Here is a 20410-nt window from a genome sequence, read left to right on the forward strand (position 1 = left end):
CACAGATACTATAGCTCCTTCAGCATATGGTAATAAAGAAGCCCGTCCACATCGCCTACACCTGCAATTTCACCTGCAGCTTACAATGCCCTGTTAACATCAATGTTACTCTAGTTGTTTCAAACTACCAACACAGTTGTTTCTACCAAGTCAGCCTTGCTTCCTCACCTTGTTGATCAATATGCCTAAATTCAAGGAAATTGTTTATGTTCCACATTTACCTCAAAATCAACAGCATTTCAAATAAAATTTATTAATTTATCATCTGTTTTAGTAGAGTAGAGTAAAATTTGTCTGTGCTTATTTGTGTCAGTGGAATTCCTCATTCCTAGTCAGCATTATTTTCAGCAATAAGAGACATTCACAAACCAGTGGGTGTGAAGCATGCATGGCCAGTATTTTTACAATGTACTATTTTTGTAGCCCAAGCTTTGTAAGACTAATTTTATAATAATATTAACTAATAATAAGAGTAGTCATTATTATCTGATAAGGCATACTCATACTCTCAGGATCTTCGGACTGTGTCTACATGAATCAGGATGCTTTACAATATTCATGCTCTATAGCTGGGAAAACTTCAGGAAACAGGAGTTGCCCCCTCTTGATCACATAATTATTTATTGCACAGAAGGCTATTGGGGTAGCCTTGGGGCTTGCTACTCAACTATCACTGTACTGTCCCCTACTCAATGCTCTAGGGATTCTGGGTCTGGAAATGTGCCAAGGATGGTGAATGTTTGTCTAGCATGATCAGAGTCATGGTTTAGATCCCCAGCTCTCTTTGTACCAGGCATTACAGTATACTCCTCTAATCACAGCACTTGACAGGAGGAGGGAGAAGGAGCTGAAATTCACACTCATCAGTGAGTACACAGTGAGTCCAAACTAAACCTAGAACCGGTGAGAACTCATCTTCCAAAGAAACAAGGGTCTGGTATCTGACTCTGCTCTTAAGAACACATGCTCCTCTTGCAGAGAACTGCAGTTCCCAGCACCCATATGAGTTGTCTCACAGCTGCTTATAACTAGGGTATCACACACACACACACACACACACACACACACACACACACACACACACCTAGGCACACACGTACACATAACATAAATGCATATATCTTTAAGACAAATGACAATTGTTTAGTGATGAGGTAAATCTATATGAATCCAAATGCAGAGTTTTCCATCAACTTGGACAGTGGACTATATTGTTTAGCCACTAGTTTAGATTGAATAATGGCTAGCAGGTTTTAATATGATAAACAAGTATTAAATTATAAAGAGAAGGGTATAGGCAAAACCTGGCATGGATGGGATGTTAGAGAAAGATGGCAGGGAAGAAGTGTGTGTTCTTCCAGTAGAGCGGACAAGAAGTGAGAAAGCTATCAAGATTCTGCATAGGGGACAAACACATTTAAGGGGTATCAGAAAGGAACACTAGGGTTTGGATTTGAAGGGATGGAGGTTTTGGTTTAAAATTTATAAAATATAAAGTAGTGATATCAGAAGAAAAAGGAATTAAGAATTCTAGATTGGAAAATCAGGGATTTCCCAGCAGCTTGGATATGGGATTGGGCTAGAGCTTCATAGAAGGGGAGTTGAATCACGTAAAATTTCTGGGGTGAGTCTATGAAAAGACTAGATAAATACCCCAGAGATTACACAATAGAGTATATAGGCTAAACCACAGAGACCTACTGGACCTAATCCTCCACTACTTGCTTGGAAGACTTCTGTGGTTATGAATATTCATGTCTGCCGTTCAGAGTGCAGACATCTTCAGTTATCTTCCTACATGGACTTCTCACTTCCATACAACCCGGGTTAACCCTACAGTCTAAATATATGAACCAGGAAGACTCACCTTCCCTGCTACATATGGCCTTTGTTTATTTTCTTGTCCAGATGAGATTTTTCATTTCCTAGCTACATGTCTAGATGGCTTAGATGCAGAGTGTGTTTCGCAGCTGCAAATCCCTGAGTGTGACACCGGAACTGCTTGATATTCACAGAACCTGACAGTGCTAATGATGGCTTTCCCCTGGATGTTTACAGAGGCATTTGTTAGTTTGCATTGCAGTGGCATTTCCAGAAGAGAGGAGTTATTTACATTTTGATGTTTAACATCTTCAGGAGTGTTTTTTTCTCTTCTTTTTCCTTTTGATCTGTTAAAGGATGGCAAAATATGTAGGGCAGAAACTCAGAGAATGAGTGTCATTAACGACTGTTTTACATTTCCTCTGTCTTCTAAAAACAGATGTATGTTCAGCATGTGCGATTGAATATTTCATTAGGAAGCACTGGGTGGTTATTTTAAAGGTAGATTTTTAAGAGCCTCCATTAGTGTTGTACTCCATGTCTCAGAATGCCTAGGTAGGAAGGGTGTGTAGATTTGTGTTGCTGAAATCGTCATTTCTTTCTCTTCCACACATTATCACAGTTAAATATTTAAGTTCCTTCGATGACAGAAAGGGACTGGATATTTTGGTGGGAGCACTGAGCATCGCAGGGGGTGTGAGTTTTCCCTCTCTTTCTTCTTTTGTGCTTTTCTTGGTTTTAATGAGCCAGCAGTGCAGCACACAAAAGGCATGATTTTGCCTCTTCATGTGTGGTGGGATATTTGGAAGGCATTGTGAAATGGTATGAAGAGTACTGTTGAAATAAAAGAAAATTTGGGTTTGGTTCCCAATCTGAAAAACAACAGCAACAACAACAACACAAAATCCATATATTTCTAAATCTTTAAGAAGTTTGTTTGTTTGTTTTCTAACCATCTTTAGGTACATGAACTGTGGCCAACTAAGAGGGCATTGATGGCTGTGCTCTGGGTGGGAAACTGTTGTAGAGCAATTAAGAATCTAAAATGAACTTTACATTTTAGCTCAATTAAAGGGCTTATCCAGATTTGGGGTGTCATGAATTCAGTTCTATAGTTTATAACCAGGTTCACCTCTGTGTGGCACAAATCTCAGGAGGGGGTGTGCACTTGTGAAAACTTTAAACAGATGCCTATGTAAAGCTTTATGAGATAGAATTAGATGTAGAATTTTAGTCAAAGCAAGAGCCTTACTCTTAATCCAATTAGTAGCTAAAAGAAGTATATAGGGCAGTGGTTCTCGACCTGTGGGTTACCACCCTTTGGAGGTTAAATGACCCTTTCATAGGGGTTACCTAAGATCATCTGGAAACACAAATGTTTTCATTATGATTCACAACAGCATAAAAATTACAGTTATGAAGTAGCAATGAAAATTGTATGACTGGGGGTCAGCACAACATGAGAAACTGCATTAAAGGATCACGGCATTAGGAAGGTTGAGAACCACTGTTACAGGGGCTAAGACAGGAAACACACAAGGCAGTAGTAGGTCACTGAGCAAGTAGCCAGATGTTTTTCAAAGGGAACAAAAGATCAGTGGTTCAGAAATATACAAGTAACCATGAAAGTGGGTGTGCACAACCTCTGCCCCTCCCCCACAAAAACACCCCTTCACACATACACACCTCGTGCATTGACTATTCATCTGCTTTAGCATTTAGAGAAATCTCTCTTGGATTGCAAAAGTGAGTCATTTGTTCCCCACCATTAGGATTTTAAACTTCACAGCAGAACTAAGCTCCTGTATGCTCTAACATTCAAATACTCCTGAAGATGCTATGAGATACCGTCATCTTTGGGCACAGTCTTTCTATCCATTTCAGTAACATTTCTGGGGTGAACTGCATTGAATGCGGTGCACACTAATGGGTGTAGAGTCTCTGTTTGTGCCCGCTGCTTCATAGTTGCTTCCATCAGGTTGAAGTGGAAAAGTAGCCACCTGTGTCATACAGAGGGCTGAACACCTTCCATTTATCATCTCATAGGAACCAGCCTACAGAAGAAGAATTGAGTCACAACTGAGGAAAGCAAAGCTTCCCTTGACATGCCCAACTCAGTCCTCAAGTACATATATGTACCCATTATGTCATAAATTCTTTTATTGCTCAGCCCTGGAAGAGAGAGGATGGGGGGGCATCTTCAGATGTAATGTGTGTGCTACTTGAGAGAGAAAATTCAGTGTTATACACAGGCATTGCATTTCTTAAAATTAGAATAGCTTAGTGTGCTCAAGCCAAAAACATTCAAATAATTATCTTTAAGAATTAAAAGCTATCTGTGTGATGGGTAATCAGTTTCATGGAGGAATATCTATACCTTTCAAGGAAGCAGTAATTGGTAGTACCTATACAAATAATGATTAAATCTTTATTCAGACATATGCTATTTTATGACTTGGAACACCTTGTTTTGACATATTTAAACAGAACATGATAAAGTGAATTATGTAAAATTTTCTCAGAATTAACATTAGTATTGTTTTCTATACTATGAAGATCATACTTCACACTCCCACACTTGCAATACACGGATATATACACACACACACACACATACAAGGTGAATTTTTTCTATTTTTATTTCAAAACTGAAGTTGATATTTTAATTCATATTGGTTTTACAATTATAAGAAGCATTTATTTCATATCTTAGTAAGACATTTAACATTTTATTTAACAATAAATCATATTTTTCAATGTGAAAAATGCTTATTTTATTGCAATGTGAGTTTGGTTGTACAAATATCAGTAGGACTTTTCTATTCCAGTTTCTTTAGGTACATTTTAATTGCTGCATTTTGTTTTACTAGAAGAAACTGCCATGATCTAGTAACAGAATTGTATATCCTTTTCACTTAATTTAGTCATTCTTTAATTAGCATTTTGATAAACTACATTAATTTTCTTATTTCTTTTCTGATACCTCTTATAACGACACAGCCATATTCACAAGGTGCTGGTTAAATTATATACAGCATCAACACTCAGACTAAAGTTATACAAATTTCAGAATAGGACACAGTAGCCAAGATAATTAGTGTCTAACCCCAGACAGTGAGGCAGCCAGGCTCAGATCTCTGGAATAGCACAACCCTGTTTTCACAAGGCGAAAGGGCAACTATGTATCACGGTGTTGACATTTACATGGTGTAATAGAGCCATTCATTCTGCAGATTTTCTTTTTTGCCTAAGAAAAGAAACTAGAGAATCATTAAGCATGATAGTTTGCTAACTTTATCTTTAGCTTGCTTTATAGTTGTCAACCATAATTTTTACACCAATGAAGATTGTGATGATGATAATCTTAGTAATAAAATCAGCAGCATCATTAAGTCTGGATGAGTCATTCAATGACTAATTAATGTGAGGCGGATGAAAGCCTAGAGTTGCCACTTGGCTCCAGGAGAAGTCATTTCTGCTTTAGATTCGCACCTTTGTCTCAAGAATGAGATGCTATACTAAGCACATTCGTTGATACTCCTTTATGCATCTTCACTTAGTTTGCTGGCACACAATTTTTACTTTCTCTCCTAAGAAGAAAAAATATTAAAGAATAGGATCATAGTTCAATTGTGGAGCCATGACTCAACTGTACCAGTATACATGTATAATTCTTTTCTGTTTTACTTGCCAATAGTGCTGTGATACACATAAGCTTTATCTCATGTGGTTGGGATAGAGGGGCAACAGTTTATGCCACTGTAGACATTTGCATTTATAACACAGGGTTTATAATACAGTGTAGGGTTTTGATTTCTTTCATTGTGTTATTCCCTGAAGGTGCTCCTGAGAGCCTTCCTGGAGGTCCAGTCTGTGGTCCTCCCTAATGAATTCATGAATATGGTATAATGCTAACAACACGATTTCCTGTGCATTGAGCTGCTCTGTTTAAAGGAAGTAACAATCCATGGATTTCAGAAGTAAATGTGTTCTGGATGGATTACAAAACAGGTGACACTTACCTTAGTATTTCATTGACTTTTTACTTGCAGAACCTCAGATGGTGGCAAAGTGGTCGGCACCATAGAAGTCAGCCTCGTGAAGATGGGAGAGATTGAGGATGGGGACACCGACCACATCACAACAGATGTGCAGGGACAAAAGGTAGGACTGCAGTCAGTTCATAGCATAGATTAAATTGGAAATGATAAGCTTTGCCAGACGCCTGTATTGCCAACACCCTGTGGGGCTTGAAATCTCATTATTCAAAAGCTAAATGAGAAATCATCCCTGGAATTGAAGTACAATATGTGCATTTCCTCCTGGAACCAGAAGGCCCATTTACTTGGAGCTGTGTGAAGCTCGGTGCCATTCAGAAACACCTTTCTCCACTGTGCCAGCTCTCATGTTGGTATCATCTCTCCTCAGTTGGAACAAAAGTATTGATCACTGTTGCGTTCTGCCATAATTACCCTGCATGAGACGCAGGGAGGATTCTGGGAGTGTGGCTGCCAAGAGTAGCCCTCTCTTATTCCCAGAGACATCTTTGGAAGAGATGCAATTTTAATTTTATATGAAGGGAGGCATACTTAACAAGAACTTTGTAGTTTTTGTAATTGTATACACACAGACACACAGAAGACACAGAAGGAGGGGTAGGGGTAGGGGTGGGGAGAGAGAGAGAGAGAGAGAGAGAGAGAGAGAGAGAGAGAGAAATAAAATAGGCACATAGGTTTGGAGAAGGTTGAACAACAACAATATAATGAACAAAGTAAACAGTGTATTTGAAACCTAAGCCCAAGAAATGTCTGCATAATCCATTATATTTCTTCTTCCTTTTCTGTTACAGTAACAACAAACAATATAAATATCAGCCTAAATCTTTTTCTTACAAGTGATATTTTTTATAATACTAAAACAATTGGGCACATTGTTCCAGCTTTAAAAACTTCCAGGAGTTTTATAGGAAATAATTTTTATGTTATAATTTTAATAGCAAAATACCTTTTCATAATATAATGTATATGTTTTTTAAATAAACTTTTGAAGGGATAAAACCTCCTATGACTTATTGCTTCTTAACGTTAAAATGTAGGATGTGTGTTAGTCAGAGTTCTTCTGTAAAGGAACTTTTGAAACTGATAGAATGTGTGTGTGTGTGTGTGTGTGTGTGTGTGTGTGTGTAAAATGTGTGTATAGAGTGAATATATATATACATATATAAACATGTGTTATAGACATATAGAAAACATTTACATGTACTTTTACATATTATATTTAATATATAAATAATTTTATATATTTACTGCTATTTATATATTATATAGTTTTATGTAATATGAGTATAAGAATGTGAGGGGTATGGTCCACACAGATGAACAATAGCTGCCTCACATTGAAGAGGCTGAGAATTCAGTTCAGTTCATGAGGCTGGATATCTCTGAAGTCCCATCTGGTGCCAAAGGCCTGCAGGATTCCTGGGGAGCTCTTGATCTTCACTAACTTTGGCATTCCAAAGAAGTTGTTTCTAACATCAGGTAAGGAATGCCACAACAGCAAAAGTAAGGGCAAGCAGGCAAAAAAAAAAAAAAAAAAAAAAAAAAAAAAGACAAAACATAACAAAAAACCAAAACCATGTTCTTCTTGCTGGATTGCCATCAGAAGGTAGAGCCCACATTCAGGATATGTCTTCCTCCATCAAATAATCTGATTGAGAAACACCCGTAAAGAAATGCCCATTGGATGACCTCATTTGTAGCCAAGGTGACAAACAAGATTAGCCATCACAGAATATTCTTGACAACTGAGCCTTGGGAAATATCTACTTGGGAGATGATATTTACCTAACAATTAAAAAACACATTTATTTATTTATTTATTTATTTATTTATTTATTTAAAAAATACTGATTATTGCCTTTCAAAAATTGTTTTGCTTTCTCTGAGCAGGCTAAGATACTTCTTCGTTCCACATACCTCTCTCTTCCCATCCTCTGGGGACATTATCACACACTGGATTATCCCAAGGCTGCTTATGAATGCTGAGCCATGATGTGATTTGGGCTTTGCATTGGAGACCTTTGGCCTGGGACTTAGTCTTTCTGTTCCAGCCATGTTCCTGGAGCATGCCACATAAAGCTCATTTTTGCCTCTGCTATGCACGTTTTCATGTTAACATAGACAAAGAATAACTAGAATTCTAAACTGGTTACCACGTGCTGAAGTGGACTGACAGGCCTGCCTGGTCCTGTAGCAATCCACCAGGATCCTAGCTGCCAGAGCATCACTTCCCATTTCAAAGCTGAGCTGCTATGTCCAGTCCATCTGTCCCTGGATGTCTCTTTACTGTCTGTTCTCTCTGCTTACCTGTCCCTTTGATACCAGACCATTCCTCAATGAAGCAGTACAAACTGAAAGATGTCTTAGCAGTCTGACCTAGGACACCTCTGTTTTCTCCCAACAGTTCACCAAGCCCTAGACACTAGTTCATTGCTATGATAAGGTCATGCAAAGTATGGGAAATGAGTCTGTCTTGATCCCTCTCTGTATTCTGCTCAGAGCTCACCTGCTCATGGCTCTAGGTCATCAATAAGATGAAGCTCTATAACCTGAGTGACATTCTTTTCAATGTCAAGCAATGCCCAGCTTCTTACCCACAATGTGCCTCACCAAAGGACCACATAATTTTTCTGAGCCAGCAATGTGGATTCATAACAGATAAAACTTTTTCTCTTTATAAAATGACTTACACTTTTGTGTCAATCCCTAAGAATATTTATGATTAAGTGAAGAACATATATTAAGATCTAAGATATACAATATTTATATGAGTTACATGAAAAGAAATATTTCATTGATTCTCTGTATGTTCTTAGAACAGCACAAGTATAAACCTTTCCATAGATCTTTCTATTCAAAATTGTTATGAAGGATGAGACACAGTCTGCCACTAGTGTTGATCTAAATCCTATGTGGTTGACAACTGATAAAAGAAATTAAGTAATCTAGGAGGGACTACTGAAATAATACCCCTCTTTATAATCTACGTGGTTTTGAAAGGTTGGCAAGATTGCTTAGTTGAAATACCATTAGCCAAACAAGCAGCTTGAGTCTTAGCACCCACTAGAAAGGTGAACATGGCTGTAAATAACTCCAGCACTGAGGACCTGGGGTAGACACAGGTTGACTTAAAATCAGAAGTTTTCTTTGCTGCAGTTTCTGTTCTAGGTGACTTAGAAAGCAGAAACTTACTTTGTTATAGTTCGAGAGTGTATAAACTTAAAATCAAAATGCTAGTCAAATTCTAATTTGCTTTCTGGTGAGGAATATTAGTTGAATTAATTATTTGGGTGGGGTCTGATTTTGTGTCTTAGATCTAAATCTCCAGAGAACAGTGGATAGTAATTTCAAAAGGAAAATGCTATTAAGTTGATATTATACCATCTGATTTGCCATTTAGATGAGAGATGAGGAGTGAGAAGTTCACATTTTGGTGGCTTCTCTGACACAGAGGTGTTGTGGGAAATATTAAAATAATGTCAGCACCATCCGTGCTATACCCAGCTACTCTCCTCCCACGGTCTCTTGGGCCTCTAGGCTAGCCCCATGCAGAGACCAATTGTAGTCTTCCCAGCTCTGCTTTGTTTGCCTCAGACTGTCTGTATCTTCTCAGCCATCCACACCCTGTGGTCTGTGGTCACAAATCCCCCTAACCCAGTAAATCAAAACTCTAGAAACTTACAATTAATCAGTAAGATTTATATATCAATAAATTCTCAATTCACAAGATGCCCAAACAATAATTTCAGAGCCAATTCATAATGATATAAATTGCCCACCTAGATTGGACAAATTGTCCCATAATTATCCATCTCTTATAAGATATTTATAGCTACCAGTGGCTATTTAAAGCCACATGAAATCTGGGTCATCTTCCTCTTGCTCCATCTTCGTTCCTTCTCCCTCATCTCTGTCCTCCTTTTCCCTTTTTCCCCAAACTTCTCAGCTCCACATTCCCTTCCACGGCCCAATCACTGGCTCTAGCCTTTATTTTACAAGTTAAGTCACCCCCACCCCCCTCTGCAAACCTTCCTGGGAGAGTGGAATTAACATCAAAATACAAGCAACACCAGGGCTATCCACAACACAGAAGAGGGCCTTCTGATAGGAATCATTGAGTAGTCTTTGATGACCAGGAGCCAGCACTGCCTCTGTGGATGAAAATAGTATCTCAGAAGAACATCCCAGATCTCTGTGAATTCTGTATTTTGTTTAAAAGGTTCCATATAAATTGCCCTGCCACATCCTATTGACAGCGTTCTTCTTGTCAAAAGACAGTGTCTCAAAGCTATATCTAATTATTTCATGGACAGCTGTCATACATGCACACACTGAAAAAGTGTATGCCTGTCTGCGATAGTTTGATCGGTCTACAGCAAATTGACCTGGCATATTGACAGGCTGATTACTGTGTTTGTAAGTGATTTAAAAACTTTGTGTAAATGGAAATGAGTTGAGGATATATTAGAAAGAGGAGAAATGGCCTTCAGTAGGCTTACTGCATGAGTGTCCAGTGACTTCAAGACTTTTAAGCATGTACATCTTCACTCTACCTGTGCATTAAGGAGGACCACATGTAACTTCTAGTTGATCAGAAAAATCACTGAAAAGGCATAACATTCATAGTAACACTTCTGTAAAGAAAGAACTCAGTAGAGTAACAGAAAACTGTATTTTTCTTTCCAACAAATTAACTGAATAATGTATATAATGTCACACTCAAAGCAGGATTTGGTGTTATTAAGACTGACTTGCTGCTTTCCTCTTCTAAACATTTAAGAAGTGTCTATTTCTTTATTATTCAGGGTTCCATGTCTGAACTTCTAGAAAGAATGGTCTCTGGGGAAAGGAAGTGGGGTGGAAATGAGGGTAAGGAGATGCATGTCTGAGCAGACAGGAAATAGTCCAAGGAATTCTGGGTCAACCCCCTAGGGACAGTGATCTGAGGCTGTGGCCTCTTTCCTACAGAGCCTAGCAGGACCTACAGACAAATAACAGCTTCCTTTAGACTCTTTCAACTGGAGAACATGCTAGGCCTTTTATTTGCTTTATTTTGTTTATGTTAAACTATTAGTATCTGGCATACTTGCTGTGAAAAATTTCTCATACTTCCTCCTCTATTGGGTTAGAGACAAAGGAACATTAGTCTCTCACCAGCCCCTTGGGGCCAGAAGAATCTTGTTTCTTCTATTGATTACAGCTTCATAGGAAGATGTGGAGGCGGCTGTTTCAAGGACTCTCTTCTGCTATGATGGACCATTGAGGTCATGTCACTTCCCTCTTCTATATCTTTTTTCCTTCTATCCAGAAAATTCTTAGCTTCATATGATGCACACTCTCAATCATTGACTTTGCACAGCAGGTTATTTAAAATGTACCTCTTTATTATTTTTATGTTTTCATTTATAATATTTTTCAAATTTTATTATTCACTTTACAGCCTGATTGCTGCCCCTTTCTTCCCAGTCCTACCCTCATCCCCCTCCCACATCCCCCCTCCCCTTTTCTTTAGAGAAGGGAGACCCCCCCCCCCACTCCCCATGGATACCAACTCACCCTGGTACACCAATCAGCAGGACTAAGTGCATCCTCTCCCACTGAGGCCAGCTAAGGCAGCTCAGCTAGCAGAAGGAATTCAAAGGCAGGTAACAGGGTAAGAGCACCACACAACCCTTTAATTGTTAGGAGACTCACATGAAGACCAACCTGCTCATCTGCTACATCTGTGTTAGGGGACTTAAGTCCAGTCCCTGCATGCTCTTTGGTTAGTTGTTCCATCTCTGTGAGTCCCCATGGGTCCAGGATCTTTTACTCTCTAGCTCTTCTTACAAGTGTCCTTGATTCTCTAGCTTCCTAAATCCTGACTCGGGCTCCTTCCACAAGACTCCCTGAGCTCTGCCTATTGTTTGGCTGTGGGTCTCTGTACCGTTTTCCATCAGCTGCTGGATGAAGCCTCTCAGATAGTTATGTTAGACTCCAGTCTGAAAGCCTAGCAGAATATCATTAATAGTATCAGGGGTTATTTTTTATATTTTTATTTTAATCATTTTATAATTATCTTTATTATTTGAAATGAGTGAGGGTTTGCATTGTTTTACTAGAGACAAAGAATATGTTTGTCCTATAAATGAGGTTATTCAATATACTTTAGTTTTATTTAAATGTTTCCTTTATTTAAAATCTAGATAATGATATGCTGAAACTCACCAGTGTGAAAGGAATACAAATACTCCGGCCTTAGCATGGCTCACTTTCCTAAGAATGTAAATGTTGTTTTTATGCTTGAGGGATAATCATTTCCTCTTTTTAGTTATTCTGTGAGTGCCCTTTAACTAGAGCTAACATGTACTCTGCAATTAGTCCAAATGCATTACATATAAACATGAGTAAATAGTCATGATTTAAGTAAGCAATACAGTCGAGATGAACCTGGAAGCTGTTTAAACAAAATATTTGTATAAAACTCTTGCAACCAAATGTAGAGCCTCATGTTGCTTCAAACAAAAGTAAATAATTTCATCTCTCATTTTATTATGTTAAAGTAAGATCAATTTTTTTCTATTATGTTCCAGTGTGCACTAATGTATGAATCCACAGCACCAGAAAGTCTGAGCGGGAAGGAAAACTTACCTTTTATGAATGCAGGTATGTAACCCAAACTTGAATACTTGTGTTGATGCTATATGAAGATAAATTTTAATTTGTTATGAAATCTATGATATTGAACTTGGGCAGTATTTTCTAAAACATATTTCTGAGTATTTAGTTTTCTCCATGCTTGAGGGAGCTGAACATAATGTATTATTAATTTTCTCTTTTCATGGAGACAGGTTTGAGAGTGACCTTACAGTCTGTTCTAAATATAGTTTTCATTTTTTTGTTTGTTTGTTTTTTCTCTATAGACCAGGCTGGCCTCAGACTCAGAAATCTGCTGCCTGCCTCTGCCTTCTAAGTGCTGGGTTTAAAGGCATGTGCCACCACTGCCTGGCTAGTTTTAAATGTCTTAATCCAGGTAACCTGAAGAGATGTGCAGAAGGTAATATGTCAACAGCTTCCTTTTTGTTCCCTTACATTAGGGAGAATGAGACCAATTCAGTTATTATCCTAAACATTAGGGTTTTCAAATTTTAAAAACCCAAACTGAGTACTATATCTTAAATAAGAAGTTCATTGTTCAGACAAAAAACAAACAAAAAAACAAACTATCTCCCTCCCTCACTCCCTCCCTAACAAGACACTCATGACTTTGGCCTATGTGCTTCTCTATCTTTCCTTTATTTATTTGTCTATCTAAATTCGGCAGTTTTGGCATGAATCTGTTGAATCCCCCTGTGGGAATTTTAATCTTTAGAAAAAGGGATCTATTGGCATTCTTCTCTGGGCTTTGCAATAATGTATTCTATGGAACTTGGCGGTCTGGAGTGAGTTATGGAGTCCTTACTGAGTGGGAGAGAATGTCATATCTACAATCTCCCATTTATATCTCTAGAGGTATTATCCACAATTCAGGAAATTCACTTATTTATTGTAAGATGCAAAAACCATTTACATAAAAGTCTTCTCCCTTTCCTAGCTTGTTTATGATGATGCAAATTTGAAAGTCTGTGTTGGGAATCTTGGGATCTGAAGGGAGCAGAAAAAGCTCAAGGTGGAGCTTCTAGGTCACTAAAACAGCTTTGCAAGCACCTTAGCTGAATGAGAAACAAAACACAAGAAGCCATAGCAAGAATCAGATATGTGAAGCTCTGCCATAATTTTATAATTACATAATTCATAAAATAAAGTTGGAAACATGTTGGTTCCTTTTCATTGCTGTGATAAAATATTTTAATCTGAAGCAACTTAAGGAAAATTTCGTTTGGGCTTACAGTTACAGAGAGGTTAGAGTCCACCTGTAAGACCCCCTTTCGGGGACCCCCACTCACTCTAGTCTCGGGAGTGTGAGAGCACCCAAAGAAACATGAGGACCCACTCGCTGTAATTACATGAGGACGTTTAATTACGGAGCTCCGGGCGGACATGCATCCCACACAGGAGATAACGGATGTCGGCCACGAGGCTCGAAAACCAGGGGCTTTTATGGGGTAAGGGGCTTAGGAGTGTGGAATTCAGCATAGCGACACACTATTGGCTTATTCAAACATTAACAGAAAGAACACAGTGCATCAGGACTTTGTTCCTGTGGGCTTATCTTTGTTCACATAGCAACCAGTTGATGTATGACTTTACCCGGCACCAAGGGGCAATAGACAGAGGGGAGATTCTGGCCAGATGGTGTTGACTTAGATAATATAGCCCTGCTATGTCTTCACAGTCCCCTTTATCTTATGGTCAAGATGTTCCCAGGAATGTTTTAACTACGAGGCATACCCAGGTTTGTTTTTCTCTTTTCTCAGCCCCAGGCAGCCTCTAGGCTCACAAACAACCAGCAATTTCTGAGTACTTTATATGACTTACAGGTCTTGAAATTTCATCTTTCTTTCACACCAACTATCATGGCAGGGTCTCATAGCAGCAATCAGTTCTTGATGGCAAAAGCAGGAAGCTAAGAGACAACATCTTCAACCCAAATGGAAAGCATAGTGAAATGGAAGTACCATCAGTCTCAAATCCAACTCTCAGCCATGTATGCCTTCCAACAAGGCTCTACCTCCCCGAAGGTCCATAACTATCACAAATGGAACTAAGAACTAAGGACTGAGTGTTCTGATACTTTAGCCTATGCATAACATTTTTCATTTAATCTACCTACTGTGTCTCTTTATTTTTATTTATTTCAAGCAGAGTCATAATAAGAAAGTTAAATTTCTTTGGGGAATGGGGAGTAGGGGTAGTTGGAGCACAAAGAAGTGTGGGTGAGTGATGTCTCTGGGTTTTATCACTGTGAAAAGATACCATGACTAAAGCAACTCTTATTAAGGAAAACATTTAATTGGGGCTGGCTTACATTTTCCAAGGATCAGTACATTATCATGGTGGCAGGAAGCATGACAGCTTACAGGCAGACATGGTGCTAAAGAGGTAGCTGAGAGTTAGTTCTACATTTTGATCAGCAGGCAGCAAGGAGGGACTGTGTGTCACAATGGGAATAGCTTGAACATATATAAGACCCCAAAGCATGTCTCCATAGTGAAACACTGCCTCCAACAAGGCCACCCTACTCCAATAAGGCCACACTTCTTAATAGTGCCACTCTCTATGCGCCAAGCATTCAAACATCTGTGAGGGCCATTCCTATTCAAACCACCACAGAAGTCTTACAGAGTCACAGGGTTCAGTGTTCCAGTTAAGTTACATAACAAAAGCACCTCCTGTGCCCCTCTGCCATTCAAGAGTAGACAGGTTTTTGTGGTGTTGAAAGATTCTTGCACTATTAAATTAAGTGCACTATTGTCTTTTAAATTACATTTAGAGCACAGTCAAATCCTATGCTCCCAGAACTGGTGTCAAAGCCTAGGCTTGCCAAACAGAAAAGGGTCTGCACCTAGCACTTTAGCCTCTTTGCATGTCAATGACCAAATCCCCCTTAGGCTCCTGTTTTTTTTAGTGTGTGTGCATGCAGTTTATCCTTGTTTGTGCATGTGTGCTTGCCTGTTCACACATGTTTTCAGGCCAAAGTTAGGCTATACATATCTTCCTTTGTTTCTCTCCACCTCGTTTTTTAGAAACAAGGTTTGACATTGAACCTACAGCCTGTTTCACCTAGACCAGCTGCTATCAGGCACCTGGAACTGGCAGGCCTGTCTTGCTCCTGCCAGTTTTTCCCCAGGAGTGGGGTTATCTGTACATTCAACCACTCTTAGTGCTTTACAGGGGAGCCAAGAATTCAAATCCAAGCCCGCAAGCCTGCACAGTGAGCATTTTCCCCATTGAGACATGTCCCCGGACCTGAATTCTTTTTGACTCTTAAAGGTTTGAATTGACTGCAGCCCAGTTTTGCTTTTGAAAATTTCCCATCTTTTTTTTTTTTTCAAAACATTCCATAAGCATGTTCATTTGATGTAATTCATGTGGAGCCAAATACAAACCCTTAGTCTTTTGTAACTATGTTTCAGAAATTCTCATTTGCTTTCAAATAATTTTAAAATTTTATTGAGAGGACACTTCTCTCTATATTATTATCACATATGCACATACATCTATTTCTAAGGAGTACTTCATTGACTGAATGTTTCTATTAGGATTTTAAATCAGACTGGCTAATGACCCTGTTATGAGTTTCTGGCTGTCAACAAATGTTAGTTTTAATATAGCACCTGCCTTGCATACATCCCTATTTTTTTGAGTAATGAAATTAGCTCCTTTTCTTTAAAGACTACTATTGTGTTGTAAATTAAAACACTGCCTGTCCTTCTTAATCTGAGAGGGCTTAGGTATTGTATCACACAGTGGTAATTCCTAGGAGTGTAAATTGAATATATACAGATATAAGGGATGTCCCTTGTCATTAATGAATACATAGAGGCTATCTTTCTATTTACAGAATTTATTAGTTCTTGATTCAGAGATAAACCATACCTTTCTTCAAAGTAGGTTCAATGTATCTACTTCTTTCTTCATAAAATAGAATTAAACTATTTTCTCTTCTTGGCAGCTCATATAGATCACCAGCTACTACAGATGGACTTTTGCTGTCTTTTCATTTTAAAATTTATTTCATACACTAACAAATATGGGACCCTTAAATATTGCAAATTTAATTTCATATTGTTTAATAATAATTCTTTCTGTGGACATAATAACAATTTTCCATCCTATAGTACTGACCCAACCATTTATTAGTAAAGCAAAATTTAAGTTTTAAATATAATTTTCTTTCCTAGTGAATACACAGCTTTGAGATTTCAAGCGAACCAGATAAAACAGCCAGTTCTTACATATGGTTTTTATTTAAAGGTGATTCCAAACCAGAGGAGGAGAGAAGAAGAGGGGAGAGGGGAAAAAAAGGGGAGGGGAGGGGAGGGGAGGGGATGAGAGGAGAGAGAGAGAGAGAGAGAGAGAGAGAGAGAGAGAGAGAGAGAGAGAGAGAGAGAGAGAGAGAGAGCTTCATTATTTCAGCTTCCTTGGGAATGAACTCCAAGCTTCAAAAACAGAGCGACTTGGAATTGGAATCTTGATATACATATTTCCACTCAATAATACTCTCTGAAAACACACAAGATACCCAAGACTAGCTTTCTTATGATAGGATTGCCATTAGTCATTGATGGCACACAGGGAAATAGAAGGTGCCTAGAGCTGCAAGATGCTTAGGAGTCCAGAGAATAAGTAGAGAACACTTTAATCAGCAATGCATTCCTTACTCTCAAATGTGTAAGGCACTCCACATCCATAATACAATAGGAAATTGATAATACCTTGACCCATATTCTTTCTAGATCTTGTGCTTCAGATATCAGATAACTGCATTTAAGTTTTGAATAATATAATTTCTTTGAAAATCACTAAAAAGTGTGTGTGTGTTTCAAGATAATTGCATTCCACAATTCTCCAACTATTTTCAATTAGTGTGTGCTAATATATTTATGTTGTTAATCAGATTCATGGGAAGGGTGGATTTGATATGATCAGTGGTACCATTTTGTGAATACCTTTAAATGCTTCAACTCTGTGCTCTGTTTATCTCCTCTCTTGTCTGCGTCAGATAAAGTTAGATAATCAAGGAAGGAAGATGGTGTTGTCTGAGCAGAAGAACTTTGTATAAAGATATGCAGAACACTCTCAGCCTTGCTTAATCTTCCCACCATTCTGAAGCTATGTGCGTTAATAAGCAAGGCCTTTAGTTTTGACTTGTTTTTCTTGCCTTCCCATCTCAGACCACACAATGGTTAGTGCTGTTTCTCCTCACCTCATGAGGAAAATGATGTTGGGAACATGTGAGTTGTATTTTTGTAGAATGTACCTTGAGTACTGGAACACATACAGGGAGGAAACCAACAACCAGCCCACTCCTCCCTAGCCTGCAGAGGTGGGTCCTATCCCATGCTATCATGCAGCAGATTATAAGATTCCTGGTATTGTGACCAATTTCATGAAGCAATAAATTATAAAGAGAAAGGTAACTTTGACTCATAGGTTTGGAGTTTGTAGTCCAAGGTCAAGTTTTACTTGATTGACACATGGTGGGAACACATTATGGAGCAAATGGCTTACAATGAGTCAAGAAGGAGCAGGAGAAGGGAAAGAGACAAGAATCTAGAGTTTTCTATTTCCTCTGGAGACAGTGTCTCCAGTCTTCAATGACCAAAAGATCTTCAATGAGGTCTCATTTCTTAAATTTACTACTGTCTCCTATTAGCACTAACTGAGGGTCACTCATTTTACACAAGGACCATTAGAAGACATTTATGACACCTAAACAAACAGTACAGTTGTATAGTATCAACCATGTTCTTGTGGTACTCTCCACAAAAAGGTGTCTCTCTCATTCTCTGTTACTGTTTCTCAGCTCTCACTTTTTTCTGACTTTCTCTTCTTGTCAGTGTTTCTGTTATTCTGTTTCAATTGTTCAGTTCTTGTCCAACCTAATAAGAGCTGAGTTAAATTTCAGATACATATGAATCTAAGATAATTTTGAATACCACTTGATATCTAACTGAATTACATAATAATATAGGACACCATTTACAGAGGAGGCAGGATCTGTGAATCAACTGAAAAAACAAAGCCATTAAATAACTGTATAATTGAGAGTACGGAATGAATGGATTCCTATAAAGTTTCCACAGAATCCTAATTAATCATTTTGGAAGACCCCAAACCAGTGAATTCAGGTCCTATTTAGGTAAATCATCTTACCCTGCTCCTGAAACACAGGAGGGATGTCAAGATGAGCATAGATGTGCTTCCTCTGGAGAAAAATATGAAGAGAACATGATGAAATAATAGTGCTTTCTGCCAATCCTTGGACCCTGGGTCACATTTTACAATCCAGCTATCCCATCCAGAACCCCTCATCCTTCTTCATTTCCAGGAAGAGATACGAGGAAACCATCTCTTATGATTCTGGTTTGTCTTTTTGCCCCAGGTTGTTGAAACAGCGGATTTTTACATGTTATTTGTCTTGGTTTTGTTGAACATTTCCTTGGCATCTTTACTTTGAATTACTCAAAACTGTCAAAGCTTGGCTTTCATAATTGATGAATCCCAGGAAAAGCAGGTGGCATGCCACCTTTTAGCACACTCCTGTTACAGCGTCTGGGAGAAATGACACAGACATTTATTTGAATAGAGATGCTAAAATGACAGAAATCTTCAATTTACTCTCTGCTCCTGTGTTTGTCTGAAGCTGGACCTCAAGGGAGTAATATATCAGTTGAGATCTGGACCTGTTTAGAATAGCACTCATTAAGTTATCAAAAAAAAAACCATGGCTCAATGCAAAACAGCTCAAGAGCATTTCTCCTTGTGGAATCCGTCATATGGTGTTTTTAACCTTTGCTTTGGAAAAAGCATAATAAACATGGAAATGAGAATACATATAAGGTGGTCTTAAAAAATGACTCATGCAGGACTGGAAAGGCACCTCAGCAGTTTAGAGCACTTAATGCTCCTGCAGAGGAACTGAATTTGGTTCTCAGCACCCACATCAGGCATCTCACAACTGCTCATAGCTCCAGTTCCAGGCATCTGAGCATAAGCAGGCACATATACATATCCACATAAACATAGCAATATCTTTTAATTAATTATTCCCAGTGGTAGATTTGCTACCCACTCCAGTGGTTTGTGTTTCCAAATGAAAGACACACACATGCACACGTACACGCACACGCACACACACACAGACACACAAAGTTTTTAATTTTAATATACTTTATAAAGCTCAATAGCAGGGCAACTGCCTAATCACCACGTGGTTAATCCAGAGTTATTACTTACTAAATTCTCTCTTCTATCTTGGCTGCTCTGGACCCAGAGGGCTGCCCAACTGGTCCACACTCAGGCCGCATTCTCCCGACTCCTTCACATGGACTCTCTGCACTCTTCTCAGTCATGGCAACTTTCCTCTCCTCCACACTCATAGTGGCATAGTGCATCTCCCTCTGCCTTCTCCTCTCTTCCAGTTCCAAGCCTGGGAAATTCCAAAAAACCCTGCCGCCATCTGTCCTTCCCAGCTATTGGCTGAAGGCATTTTTATTTACCAGTCAGAACCAACTGGGGTTAGGTACAGAGACTTGTATGAGCAGTTTTTGGTACCCAAATTATCATTAGAATACAAGCAGTATCAGGCCACACCCACTATGGAAATGTGTCTCATATTAGGTGTTGTGTAAGTGTTACAGCTCTGAGGGGAAAAGCTTTCACAATGGAAGTGCTACAGCTCTGCTCCAGGGCTCAGGTGCTCAGGCAGAGAGAGGTTTCCCCAAAGTGTTAGAGCTCTGATAGAAAAGGTTTCATGTCAGTCTGGAAACAAGGAAAATTTCTCAAAATTACACCAAATAACAAATCTTACACAAGAGATTTGTTAGAAGGGAAAATCCCCGGAGGATGGCTACCTCTGCTTGAGCAAGAAGCAGCAGAGAGATGAG

The 20410-nt window shown here is 38.8% G+C and overlaps 1 protein-coding gene across 18 annotated transcripts in view; it reads left to right on the forward strand.

The window, feature by feature from the left end:
* Inpp4b (inositol polyphosphate-4-phosphatase, type II) overlaps positions 1 to 20410 on the forward strand; it is a 792047-nt gene that overhangs the window by 535994 nt on the left and 235643 nt on the right. For all 18 annotated transcript variants that reach the window (XM_017312729.2, XM_006530858.3, XM_006530854.3 and 15 more), the window contains 2 exons: positions 5874 to 5985; positions 12452 to 12524. In XM_017312729.2, coding sequence (XP_017168218.1) covers positions 5874 to 5985; positions 12452 to 12524 — 185 coding nt within the window. The remainder of the gene's footprint in view (positions 1 to 5873; positions 5986 to 12451; positions 12525 to 20410) is intronic.

The sequence above is a fragment of the Mus musculus genome, chromosome 8 (assembly GCF_000001635.26).
Source record: "Mus musculus strain C57BL/6J chromosome 8, GRCm38.p6 C57BL/6J".
In the NCBI taxonomy this organism is placed as follows: Eukaryota; Metazoa; Chordata; class Mammalia; order Rodentia; family Muridae; genus Mus; species Mus musculus.